Source organism: Rattus norvegicus, chromosome 10 (assembly GCF_021556685.1).
Source record: "Rattus norvegicus strain SHRSP/BbbUtx chromosome 10, alternate assembly SHRSP_T2T, whole genome shotgun sequence".
Taxonomy (NCBI): Eukaryota; Metazoa; Chordata; class Mammalia; order Rodentia; family Muridae; genus Rattus; species Rattus norvegicus.
This window is the reverse complement of record NC_141543.1, coordinates 61,566,635-61,579,758: the sequence shown is the minus strand read 5'-3', so window position 1 is coordinate 61,579,758 and position 13,124 is coordinate 61,566,635. Positions and strand designations below refer to the sequence as shown.

The window sequence follows — 13,124 nt, the reverse complement described above, 5'->3', positions numbered from 1 at the left end:
GGGGGGAGATATATATATATATATATATATATCTTCCAACCAAGATTACAAATCCAGCAAAGGCATCTTTTAAAATCAAAAGACCAGCCATGGTGCTGCATCCTTTAATCCCAACTACATTTTTTTTTTGACAAATCAGATTTCAAGCCAAAAGGAGACTGGAGAGACTCTCAGAGGCTAACACCACGTATAACTCATGTAAAGGATCTGAGCTCAGTTCCCAGCACTCACATCTTTAGTACCTGTAACTCGAGTTCCAGTCAATCCAATGCCCTCTTCTGACTTCCTCAGAAGCTGCAAACATGGCAGGCACACAAAATTAAAATCTTTAAAAATCAATTGATGAAATGCTGGATGTAGTGGTGTACGCCTTTAATCCCAGCACATGGGAAACAGAAGCAGGTGGATCTCTGTGAGTTATAGCTCAGTCTGGTCTACATTGTAAGTTCCAGCACAGCCAGGACTACATAGTGAGGCCCTTAGAAAACAAAAAAGTTTAAAAAAAAGAAAAGACCAGGCATGTCAGCCCGCTCCTTTAATCCTGACATTCAGTAGACAGAGGCAAGCAGATCTCTGAGTTTAGGGATAGCCTGGTCTACAGAGCAAGTTCTGGGACAGCCAGTGCTACACAGAGGAACTCCTGTCTTAGAAACACAAAAATAGGACAAGACAGATGGCTCAGCAGTTAAAAGTACAGGCTTCCAGGGGAACCAGGTTAATTCCCAGCACTCACATGTCAGCTCACAACTGTCTGAAACTCCAGTGCCAGGCAATCCAACACCCTCAAACAGACATGCAGGAAAAACACCAATGCACATGAAGTAAATTAAGTAAATTAAAAAATTAAAAACCAAAAATAAATTAATAGGTGGGCAGTGGTAACACAGGCCTTTAATCCCAGCATTTGGGAGCAGAAGCAGGGTTGATCTCTGTAAATTAAGAGGCCGGCCTGGTCTGCAGAGCAAATTTTAGGATGGCCAGGGCTATACAGAGAAACCCTGTCTCAAAAGTCCCATACATACATAATACACACACACACACACACACACACACACACACACACACACACACACACACACAAACACACACACACACACAAAATTAATGAATATAATGCATTAAAAAAAAACTGGCATCATTCAGCAGTAAAGCACCTTCCTAGTACACACAAGGCCCTAGAATCAATTCGCATACTTCAGGAAACTGGGTACAGTGGCCAACCAGGGCTATTAATGAAACCCATCTTTTAAAATATCAACATAATTAAGTAAAGTTTGGGGTGGAGAATGCTTCCCCCAAATATGTTACAACTGTATGTGACAAACAATGGTGCACTTAGCATCATGAGACAGAGAAGAAACACAGGAAGTCACAGAAGTTCAGATACCACAAAAGCAAGTGATCTCACACCCCACTTCATCAATAGGTCACCAAGACAAAAGCACCCACCAACACTAACGTAACAGACAATCTTCACAATACTCTAGCTGTAGTAGACATTCTTCTCAGCAGCCAAATCTGAGATTAGTAGATGCAAAGAAATACTAAAGATCACAGTGGAAATTAGTGAAACGGAGACTAAAAGAAAATGTAAGGCAGCTGGAGAGGTGGCTCAGTGGTTGAGAGCACTGACTGCTCTTCCAGAGGTCCAGAGTTCAAATCCCAGCAACCACATGGTGGCTCACAACCATCTGTAATGAGATCTGATGCCCTCTTCTGGTGTGCAGGTGTACGTGCAGATAGAGCACTCATGCATAAAATAAATAAATCATTAAAAGAGAGGGAGAAAAGAAAATATAAAAGAGCAATGGAATAGAATCTATTTTTTGAAAAGAGAAATAAGAAGCTGAGCGATATTTGCACACATCTTTAATCCTAGCACTTGGGAGGAAGAGGCAGGCGGATCTCTGTGAGTTCGAGGCCATCCTAGTCTACAAAGTGAGTTGTTCCAGGACAGCCAAAGGTACACAGAATGACCCTGTCTCAAAATAAATTAAATATATAAATAAATAAGGAAGGAAGGAAGGAAGGAAGGAAGGAAGGAAGGAAGGAAGGAAGGACCGAAAAAAAAAATGAGATTAGCAAACATTTAGCTAAAGTAACCCAAGGATCCTCTTGGGGGGTGGGGGGAATCATCCAAATTTTAGAATTAGAGATGAAAGGAGATATTACAACAGACACTGCTAATATCCAGAAGACCACCAGAGAAAGTATTTAACTTAAATTCCAGTAGTCTGGAAGAGAAGAATAAATTCATGGAGGCATATGACACACTCAAAGTAAACCAAGAACAAAAGCAACTCCAGCAGATCTGTCACAAATACTGAGGTCAGCAAATCTCCCAGAAGAAAGCCCAGGATGAGACAGTCACTGCAGAATTCTACCAGACCTACAATAGAAATATCAATGCTCCACAAACTATCTGTTCAAGAGAGAGGAGGGAACCTTCCAAACATGGTCTATAAAAATCAGTATTACCCTGATACTAAAACCAGGTAAAGAAAGGAAAGAGGGAGGGAGGGAAAAAGGGAGGGATGGAAGGAAGGAACTATAGATCAGTTACCCTGACACACAAATGTAAAAATCCTCAACAAAAGGCCAGAGAGATGGCTAAGTGGTTACGACTAGGCTTTGATTCCCAGCACCTCTGTGGTAGTTCAGAACCCTAATAACTCCAGTCCAGGGATTCCGACACCCTCTTCTGACCTCTGACACCAGACATGTATGTGATACACATACATTAATACATACATACAGGTGAAATACTCATATATATTAAATAATAAAAATAAATACGAGAGTTCCTTTGGGTGGCTGGAGAGATGGATCAGCAGTAAGAGCAATGGCTGTTCTAGAGAACCCAGGTCTGATTCCCAGCACTCATATGGTGGTTAAAAACTGTAATTCTAGTCTCAGAGGCTCTGACACCTTTTTGAAACCTCCATGGTACAAAAACACACACACATAAATAAAATTAAGCAAAACCGAAAAAGATTAGCCAACAACATATGCAAAACTTACATATAATACAGCACGTGAGGAGAACTAAAGACAAAAATCCCATGAAGCTGCAGAAAAGGTGTTTAACAAAATAAACATACGTTCACAGTACACACCTTGTATAAACTAGGAATACAGGGTTAAAAACATAACACATGCTACACAAGCGCAAGGACCAGCATTTCGGTCCCCAGAACTCAGCTAAAAGTCAGCTTGGCTGGTGAAGTTTTGTATTCTACTGCTAGGGAAGCAGGTACAGGAGGGTCCGTGAGGCTCACTGGCCAACCATTCTAGCCAGAGTGATAGACTCCAGGCTCAGTGAATGACCCTGTCCCAAGAGAACAGAAGAGAGATTGAGGAAGTTAACCTGCTATCTACCTCTGGCCTCCACATGTGCATACACATTTATATATAAATACATATACTCAGGCAAAATGAACATACTACCCATGCCATTCTATGCCTCTGGTTGTATCCAATGAAAAGACAACTGAAAGCATCACTATAACATCCGGATAGACAGGAGCAAGCACTCCACTTGCACTCAGCATAGTGCTTAATGATTAGCCAGCAATAAAGCAAGACAGACAGACAAAGAGAAGTCAAAATACCCCACCTACAGATGATACAAGTCTATATTTGAAAGACTCTAAAGACACCACCAATACACTCTTTCTTGAAATAGCAGAAAGTTAAAACTTAACATAGGAAAATCAGTAGTTCTTCTATATTCTGAATGTCAATAACCAGCAGCCTAAGAAAGCAATGAGGAAAGCAGTTCCATGCATGATGGTGTGAAACAACAAGCAGGACCAACCTAACCCACAAGTCTGAGTTCTCTAAAGTGAAAGCTAGAAGGAAAGCAGAGGAAACAAATGGAAGACATTAGAAAACTGAAAACTGTTTGACAGCTTAGTAGAACAAGTGTTTTGAAAATTGACATATTATTAAAATTTAGCTAAAGGTTCAATGCAATCTCCATAAAAATCCCCGTGGGATAGAGGGACGGAGAAGTAGGACTGTGAAGTGGATTTGGAAGCACTCAAGACAGAAAGGCAAGAGCAGTCCTGAGCAGACGCGCAAGGCTTAACCACACCAGCAGAGGTGTCTGGATGCCGCTCCAAAGGCTCAGGAGGTAAGAACTGACGGGGGGAAACGGGCATGAGACTGAGCGGGTAAAACACCTACACAGCCAGGACGTGCTGAGACTGCCAAGTGTCCCCCAAAGGCTCGTGTGTTTGAATACTTAGTCACAACATGGAACAAAATGGGTGCATGGGGTAAGTTCTGAGGTTTCTAGACCAGCTGCACCCCTTTCCTCACTCTGCTTCCTGACTGAAGAGACGCTCGGACCAGCTGCCTCATGGTCCTGCTGTCCTTGGCCACGACAGACCGCAGGTGAAATGAATTTGTCCTCCCACAGGCTGCTGTTGTTAGGCATTTTGTCCTAACGATGAAAAAAATCTAACTATTGCATGATTAATACACAAAGAATTCACACACAAAAACAATCACACTTTAAAAAAAAATTGAATCAACAAATTGAACAGACTATTTTCCAAGAAGTTAAAATGGGAAACAAATAAAAAAAAAAAAACATACAAATGCTAAACACCCTTAGCCATCAGAAAAATACAAATCAAAACTACACTGAGATGCCATCTCACCTCAGTTAGAGGATTACCATAAACAATGTTAAAAAAAAATCAAGACCAATAAAACCACCACAGTAAATGTTGGCATGGATATAAGGGATATAATAAAGTTACTTATTTATAACGTATACCCTTATAACAATGTTGGTAAGAATGTAGATTACTCCAGCCACTATAAACATTACAGTACAGAAAGGCTCTTCAAAGGTAAAACTTAGTCTGGGCATGGTGACAAAGGCCTTAATCCAATCACTCAGAAGGCAGAGGCAAGAGGATCCAGGTTCCAGGCCAGTCAAGACTATACAGTAAGACCTTGTTTTAAAACAAAATCACCAAAATCAGAACTTCCAAACAGTCCAGTTGTATACCCCTGAGGAATCAAGCCCAGCAAACACTAGAAAATCCCTGTTTACCGCAACACTTTTATGGTAGGTATTCAACAAAAAAAAAGAAAATGTGGCACTGTACACAAAGAAGAGTGAAATTATGGTATTTAAAGGAAAACTGATGGACCTGAAGACCACCCCATTAAGGAAAATACGCTGGACTGGGAAAAACAAATACTGAACATTGTCTCTCAGGTAGCAGAATCTAGACCTTTTTTAAAGCCATGAAGAACCAAGACTACTTTGGAAGAGAGACAGTGGAGGCGGAGTAAGATGAAACAGGACTAAACAGATCAGTGCACATTATATGGATGAAAAGGCCACCATGAAACCCACTGTTGTGTAACTGATGTATGCTAATTCAATAAACAAAGCAATCACCTAGTTCCAACATATTACCAAAATTACCCATGCTCTCGCATGACAGAGCATCTCTGTACTATTGAGCATATTCTCAGGAGAAATGAAAACATGTCTACTAGATCCTATACATGGATATTCGTAACTGGTGATGACCTAAATGCCTACCAAAAGTTGAATAAACAAAACATCCATACAATACAGTATTATACTTCATATGAAAAGCAACTAAAGTCGGTATTTGCTATAACATGGATGAATCTTGAAAACATGCTAAGTGGGCTGGAGAGATGGCTCAGCAGTTAAGAGAACTGACTGCTCCTCCAGAGGTCCTGAGTTCAATTCCCAGCAACCACATGGTGGTTCACAACCAACTGTGAGATCTGATGCCCTCTTCTGGTGTGTCTGAAGACAGCTACAGTGTACTTAGATACATAAAATAAATAAATCTGAAGAAGAAGAAAAAGGAGGAGGAGGAGGAGGCGGAGGAGACGTGCTAAGTAAAAAAAAGCCAAGACAGATAACAAAAGACTATATAAGGAAATATTTACAGACAGAACGCAAATCATTAGTTCCTTAGATTGAAAATAAAAGTAAATAGACCGAATCCCTATAGGATAAGAAGGGATTTTTATTTATTTGGTTGGTTGGTTGTCTTGGATTTCTTTTATGTGTATGGGGTTTCGTTTACATGTATGTCCACATAGGTGGTGGTACCTGTGGAAGCCAGATATATCTGATTCCCTGGGACTGGATATATAGAAAAATCAAACGCAGGTCCTCTGGAAAAGCAGCCAATACTCTTAATCACTAAACCATCTTTCCAGCCCTGAAGAAGGTTTCTTTCCACAGTAAATGGAAATGTTCTAAAATGGGGGAGTGTGGCAGCACACACTAGTAATACCAGCACTAGGGAGACGAGGCAGGATGGAGACTAGGCTGGCCTGCACTACATACCCAGACAGTATTTCAAAGACAAAAGACAAAGACAAAACGAAGTTTTAAAATTGACATTTGTCCATCAATATGGTAAAGGATGAATTACATCTTTAAAAGTAGAATTGTCTGGCATATAAAATTAATCAATAAAGACTTTTCTAAAGAAACTTACAACCATTTACAAAGTACACTTGCTCGTGTTTTTGGTGTTGTGGCAAATACATTACCTGCACAGTATCTGGAAGAATGAAGTCTTCTGCTAGTTGTAATGACACATGCAAGCTATGCTTTCCCTGGAGGCTGTCATTGTCTTTCTGTAACCTCACCAGCTCTTCTGAGACCTGTTCACGTGACTGCATCAGCACTGCCTAAAACAGAAACATACTGGGAAGTTAACCCAGTTTAGTAACAACCACATCAGAAAAACAAAGACAAACAAAATGAGATTTGAAGACGGAACATGTAATAAAACATTACAAAACTTCTAAAAATGTACACAGAAGCTCATAACTTCTGTTTTCTATCCTTACTGCGGTGTGGGCATGTGTGTGCTACAGCATGTGTGTGAAGACCAGAGGACAAGGTTGTGGAGCCCATTCTTTGCTTCTGTGTTTACAGAGGTTCCAGGAATCATATCCAGGTCAAGCACCTTCCCCTGCAGAGCCATCTTATCCCCCCCAGCCCCACCTCATTTTTTCTTTGAGTCTATTTATTCAGCAAGGAGTGAGGCAATGAGGCAAACAAACATGGGTGTTCATTCTCTACTGTTCCTACCAGAAATTCAAAAATATTCAGTTTCTTGTCTCCCAGATCACAAAGGAACCAGATTCTGTGGCTCAGTAGAATTAGCTGACACAAACAAGATCTAGACCAAGCAGAACAGTATTCTCAAAGAGTGCCAAAGAAGGCAGAGTCTCCGTCTTCACACTTGCTTCATACAGTGCTTGAGTCCAGGAGCAAGGGCTCCATGGCTAGGCAGTCTCAGGCTACAAGTCCTCCAAAGGACCTAAGGTTGAATGTGGCGGTGTATGCCCATGATCCCAGCATCCAGGAGGCCCAGGCATAGGATCTGGAGGGAAAGCAAGCCTCAGATGGATAGAAAATTAAAAGCTAACATGAACAACATGAGATCTTGCCTCAAGCTTCAACACTACTACCTCAGCACTACTCAAAAAAGAAGATCCACACACAGTTCACATGTCCCTTACGAAGTTTATTTTTAAAACTCATATTTCTTTTGATGTTTAAAAGAACTAAAATATCAAGTACTAATTTGTATAATGTAAAAGTTATTCCAGCTAATGCAAGTTTAAACTAAAGTTGTATAAAAGTCCCCTGTCTCTGTTAATTTTTTTTTTTTTTTTTTTTGATTCAAAGTTACATTCTGTTGCCTTGGCTGGCCTGGAACTCTAGAGCCACCTACCTATGCTTTCCCAGTGATGGAAAGATGCACCAAGATGCCCAGTTTTCTGCTAAATTTTAGTATTAAGTTATTAAGTCATTTGTTGCAAATATATACCCACAAATGCAGATCACTCACTCAGGCTACCTTTGTCACCCACTGCTGGAAAGTAGGCATTTTTCTGTTCATCAAGAATACACAGGCAGGGGTTGGGGATTTAGCTCAGTGGTAGAGCGCTTGCCTAGCAAGCACAAGGCCCTGGGTTTGGTCCCCAGCTCCGAAAAAAAAAAAAAAAGAATACACAGGCAGGGCTGGAGAGATAGCTTAGCAGTTAAGAGCATGGAGTCCTCTTCCAAAGGACCCAGATGCAAATTCCAGCACCCACATGGCAGCTCACAACTGTCTGTAACTCCAAAATCTAACACCTTTACACAGACATATATTCAGGACAAAATACCAGTGCACAGAAAATAAAAACTTAAAAATAAAAAAGATTTATTAAGAACAATACACAGACAAAGGTATTTGCCATGGAGAGGTAGAAGAGAAAGTTGAGTTAAAGCCAAAACTGCCCCTCGGTATGACATGGTGGTATTAACAACAACTGCTCAGTGAACAGTACAAGGATGAAGGGACACAAGATTAGGGAAACGTCAGGGAGAGATTTAAAGAATCACTTCCCAGGGCGGGGATGAGCAAGTTGACTCCTGAAGGCGGACAGGCAGTCCAGGTCATGGAAAAACTGTAGCTAACATTATCAGCTTCATTTTCATGACGCTAGTTGAACTGAGCCCTATGACCATCTCACTCTGTACCTATCCTACCGAGCATTCGACAGAGACAACCATGACTCTCCCTTTGGCTATCAGACTCTTGATACACTGAACCCCAAGGAAACGAGATTTCCCCAGGAGCCTCATGCTGGGAGAAAGAAACAAAGCCATCATGGTAGCAGTCACAGAGGGAGTTCATCTCCCAGAAACGGACTCCACACAATTCTGACTTGTCAGACCACCTTAAGGTAAGACAAGAACAGAGACAATGATGACAGGTGGGACTACAGCTTGACAGAATAGCTTAGCTATCTGTGCACACCTCTTCCCTGTAGGATGATGTCACAGGTGAGGCAGGCACAAGAGAGAGGGAGGCCTGCCATTGGATGAGAAGAAAGGATGGGCGGGAGAGAAGTTTGAAGGAAGAGGAGACTAGAACAGAAAGGAAGAGACAGGCGGGAGAGAGGAGGGGAGAAGCCATGGCAGGTAACGTTAAGATTCTGCTCTGTGTATTTACAGGCTGTTATTAATGTTCCTAAGGGATGGATGGTACTGGGCTTTGTATGTTTAAGTGGGCAATTATATCTTACCATTTGGATCAAAGGTTATTGTGTTGTGTGTTCTTTTATGTGACAGTTTGGGTGTAGGAAAGTGTGCAGCAGCAGGAAACAATGGGCCACCATGGAGTTGGGATGTGATTCCACCAAGATATCTAGCAGAAATCTTGGAGCACCGTGGTGCTGGACCAAGCGGGATAAAAGACCAACAATACCTTTTTTATTTTTATATTTTTACAACAACACTTCCCTTCAATAGAAATTTAACTTCTTGTTAGATGCATGAAGATGGACATGGACAGGTGCACTTGACCTCTTTGTTCGTCCCAGTGTGGCTGTGGAAAAGTAGCAGTGAAGATCATCAAAGGAAAACTCCTGGTCAAGAAGATGCTCTGGCCTGGGTAGAGACCTAGCTGTCTGTCTCTGTCTGTCTCTGTCTGCCTCTCGGTGTGCGTGTATATGTATGTATGTGTATTAATGCACAAGAGTGTGTTTGAGTTTTAAGCAATAGCATTGTATATACAATGTGTGTAAGCACACACGCATATGCCACAACACATATGTGAGCTTAGAGGTCAACCCAATGTTGACCTCTCTACCTTAATTACACTCAAGTTTTGAAAACACTAAACCTAAGCTGGCTGGCCAGTGAGTTCCAGAGATCAGCCGGACTCTGTGCACACCAACTGCTCCCTCTCTGCACTGTAGTTACAGAAGCACATGCACCACCGTATAGGGTATCTACGTGGTGCCATGATCTACACTGTACAGTACAGCTTTACCAATTGAGCAACCCTCCTAGCCCAAATTTCTCACTGTTAATTTAACTGAACTACTGAGAATGGCTGGCCAAACGACTTCTTAGGATTGCTAAGGCCCAGGTTTTGACACTAATTCCAGTTAACAAACCCACTTAATAACTAAGTATTAGCATCCTGTTACCTTTTGGATATGAAAGAAAGAAAGAAAAGTAAAAGAAGAATGTATGTCTTTATTTCATTTTAATGTTTGAGAATTTCCTGGATGTTACCTGTAGAGATCAAGCTTTTCTCTCATTTTAATCCTTTAGTCTGATTAGGACCCCTTGGTAGTGACATAATCACAGAGCAGCTCGGATACTCGTGAGCAGCTCCCGTGCTGCACACCTTACCTGGATGGATTCTAAGGGCAGAAACAACCACAAAAAAATCTCCAAGCCTAGTTAGTGAGTTCACTGCTAATGGCAATATTCATATTCTGGAACCATTTTGTCCCTAACTTCACCAAGTATCACTAATAAAGGAACATCCACCCTTGTGCACAATACAACTTTACCACCGAAATATTTCATCTGTCTAAAATGTCAGACGTCTACTGAATCCCAAGGAAACAATCAGATACACTCTACAGAACGTTAACCAACCGCTCTAAACCGTTAAAAAAGATAAACGGCATTTTGTCTCTCTGTGTGGCTCTGGCTGTCCTGAAAACTCACTCTGCAGACCAGGCTGGCCTCCAACTCAGAGATCCACCGCCTCCGCCTCCCGAGTGTGGGGATTAAAGGCATGTGCCACAACTGCCTAGAGATTAATGGCACTTTTTATTTTATTTTTTAAAAATTTAAAGATTTGCTTATTTAGTTTATATGAGTACACTGTAGCTATCTTTTTTTTTTTCTTTTCTTTTCTTTTTTTCGGAGCTAGGGACTGAACCCAGGGCCTTGCGCTTGCTAGGCAAGTGCTCTACCACTGAGCTAAATCCCCAACCCCCACTGTAGCTATCTTAGACACACCAGAAAAGGGTATCAGATCTCATTACAGATGGTTGTGAGCCACCATGTGGTTGCTGGGAATTGAACTCAGGACCTCTGGAAGAACAGCCAGTGCTCTTAACCACTGAACCATCTCTCCAGCCCTAAAGGCACTTTTTAAAGTGAGGGTATCATACTACATTAATTTAAAGGAAGCTGAAATGACAACAAAATGCAATATATAATTTATGATTGGTTCCTGGTTCAAAAATAAAAGTTAAATTTTTTAATTATTACAAAAAACAACTAAGAATTTAGAAGGACAACTAGTTAACTTTTAAGGATGCAAAAAGAAATGTTCCAGTCATATAGAACATCTTTGTCCCTAAGAAATACATGCTGAAATATTTAGGAGGGTTATAGTGTCTATAATTTAATTTCCAATAGCTCAGCACAAGTCAGACTTAGAATATGCACATGACATATCTATATAGAGTGAGACCAAAAGAGACTAATGTTAGCAACTGCTGAACTAAAGTGACAGTCTGAAGCAATATTATTATGTACATGATGGTTTGAGTGTACACACATGTCACAGCATTTATATGGAAATCAAGAGGACAACATTTGGAACTGGCTCTCTCCTTCCACTGTGAGTCAGATATCAGACCTACTTAGCAAGCGTTTCATCTGAGGTGTTAGTCTTTCAAAAGCTGATTCCACAAACTTCTCTGTTAAGTGTGAAGCTTCTCAAACTAAAAGGGGAAATGTTAAGATACCCGTTCCTGTCATAGCCACTCTGCTGAGGCCTAAGACACTAAGTTTCACTTTCTCAGCATAAGAACCATTTGTAGTAATTTTGAGAAAATTAAATGTTCAAAGGACTTCAGGCTGAACCCCACCAATTCCCCCATGTCACCTAATACACACTGCTTTTAATGGAATCAATTTGCATATCTCCTGCAGAGGGGAAAGAACTTTAAAAGATAAAGAGAAGGAAAAGGTGTGAGAAACAACCCCATGGGACTTTGCCAGAACTGAACAATTATAAAGCTGTCTTCTCTACTTAGAGAAAATGTGAACTTCCAGTTAATAATTTGGATCTGAGAATTGCCACACCAGGCACTGGTAGTCTTCTGATACTCAGAACTGTGGTCCCTGGGAAAGTTCTCGGGACATGGAAGTTTGCAGTCATCCCAAAAAGAACAACTCCACCACAACTGGTACAGGCCATTAGATAGAGGGTCTAACAAGACAGACACAGCCACAGCAGTAAGAAAGGAAACCCGAGCCTCAGAACGACTCCACAAGGCTTCCCTGTGGCCACTGCTCAGGAAGCAGTGTCCCTTCTGCCCCTCACAACTGATGGCCTTCTAAAAGGCCTCCAGAGCTATAGCAAATATATAAATTCTGGGAAATTAATAAGGTTACTCTAAATAAATAAAAGTTACCCAGGAAAAACATAAATATTCAAAAGCTGTGTGAACTGGAGATGACAGTTATCTCTATTCTTTTAGCTCGTATTTTAAACTGAAAATTCAATTCTGGTCTATCACAGTGTACTTTGTTAGGTTTCCCAAGTCAGACAAGGTGACCATGAAATGGGGCAGGCTGAGGCTCTGCTTAGAAGCAGTGTCTGTAGAGTGTTTACTATCTTCAATGCTCTGTAGGCCCTGGAGTACAGCCACTCCAGCAGCCACTCTGAATAGGGTGATGTATTAAAGGTAATGTTGAGAACGCAAACCAGGAATAAAGACAGCATGTGACACGTAATTCAAACACTGACTTACCATCTGCTCCTGAACATCCCTCTTTGCTTGGGAAAAACTCTGTTGTAACTCTTCAAGTAAGACCTCAGAGGCTTGGGCTCTTAAAACAAGTGCAGATATCTGAATAGAAGATGCATATGTGAAAACAATAGTTACAACTGGCTACTGGAAGCTAACCCTGCCTCCTACTACCTCACACAAGTCCATGAGAACCACTCACCTTTCATTCAGCCAATGTGTACACTTACTATATGGCAAGATTTTCCGGTACCCAGGACACTAGCCAAGCTAAGTCAGATGCTGACGCATCAACAAATAGCAGCCCTTAGAATGATGGAAACTCACATGACCGAGCTATGGATATTTTTTAAGGGGCTTAAAAAGCAATTAAAAACTAGAAGCCTGGGGCTGGAGCAAAGGCACAGAAGGTAAAAGCACCTGCTGCTAAACCTGAGTTTGGTCCTCAGAATCCATATGGTAGAGAGAACAACTCCTGCAAGTTGTCCTCTAATCTCCATACATGTGCTATGGCCACATATTTTACACATGCATGA

At 41.2% G+C, this 13,124-nt stretch overlaps 1 protein-coding gene across 4 annotated transcripts in view; it reads right to left on the bottom strand.

The window, feature by feature from the left end:
- The window catches only part of Rabep1 (rabaptin, RAB GTPase binding effector protein 1), a 100,924-nt gene that overhangs the window by 10,796 nt on the left and 77,004 nt on the right, over positions 1-13,124 (bottom strand). For all 4 annotated transcript variants that reach the window (XR_015630941.1, XM_087573829.1, XM_087573830.1 and 1 more), the window contains 2 exon segments: positions 12,592-12,690; positions 6,568-6,708 (listed from right to left, as the gene is read on the bottom strand). Coding sequence is in view for 3 of the 4 variants with exons in the window: in XM_087573829.1 (XP_087429955.1) it covers positions 6,568-6,708; positions 12,592-12,690 (240 nt within the window). In the remaining variant the exon portion in view is untranslated.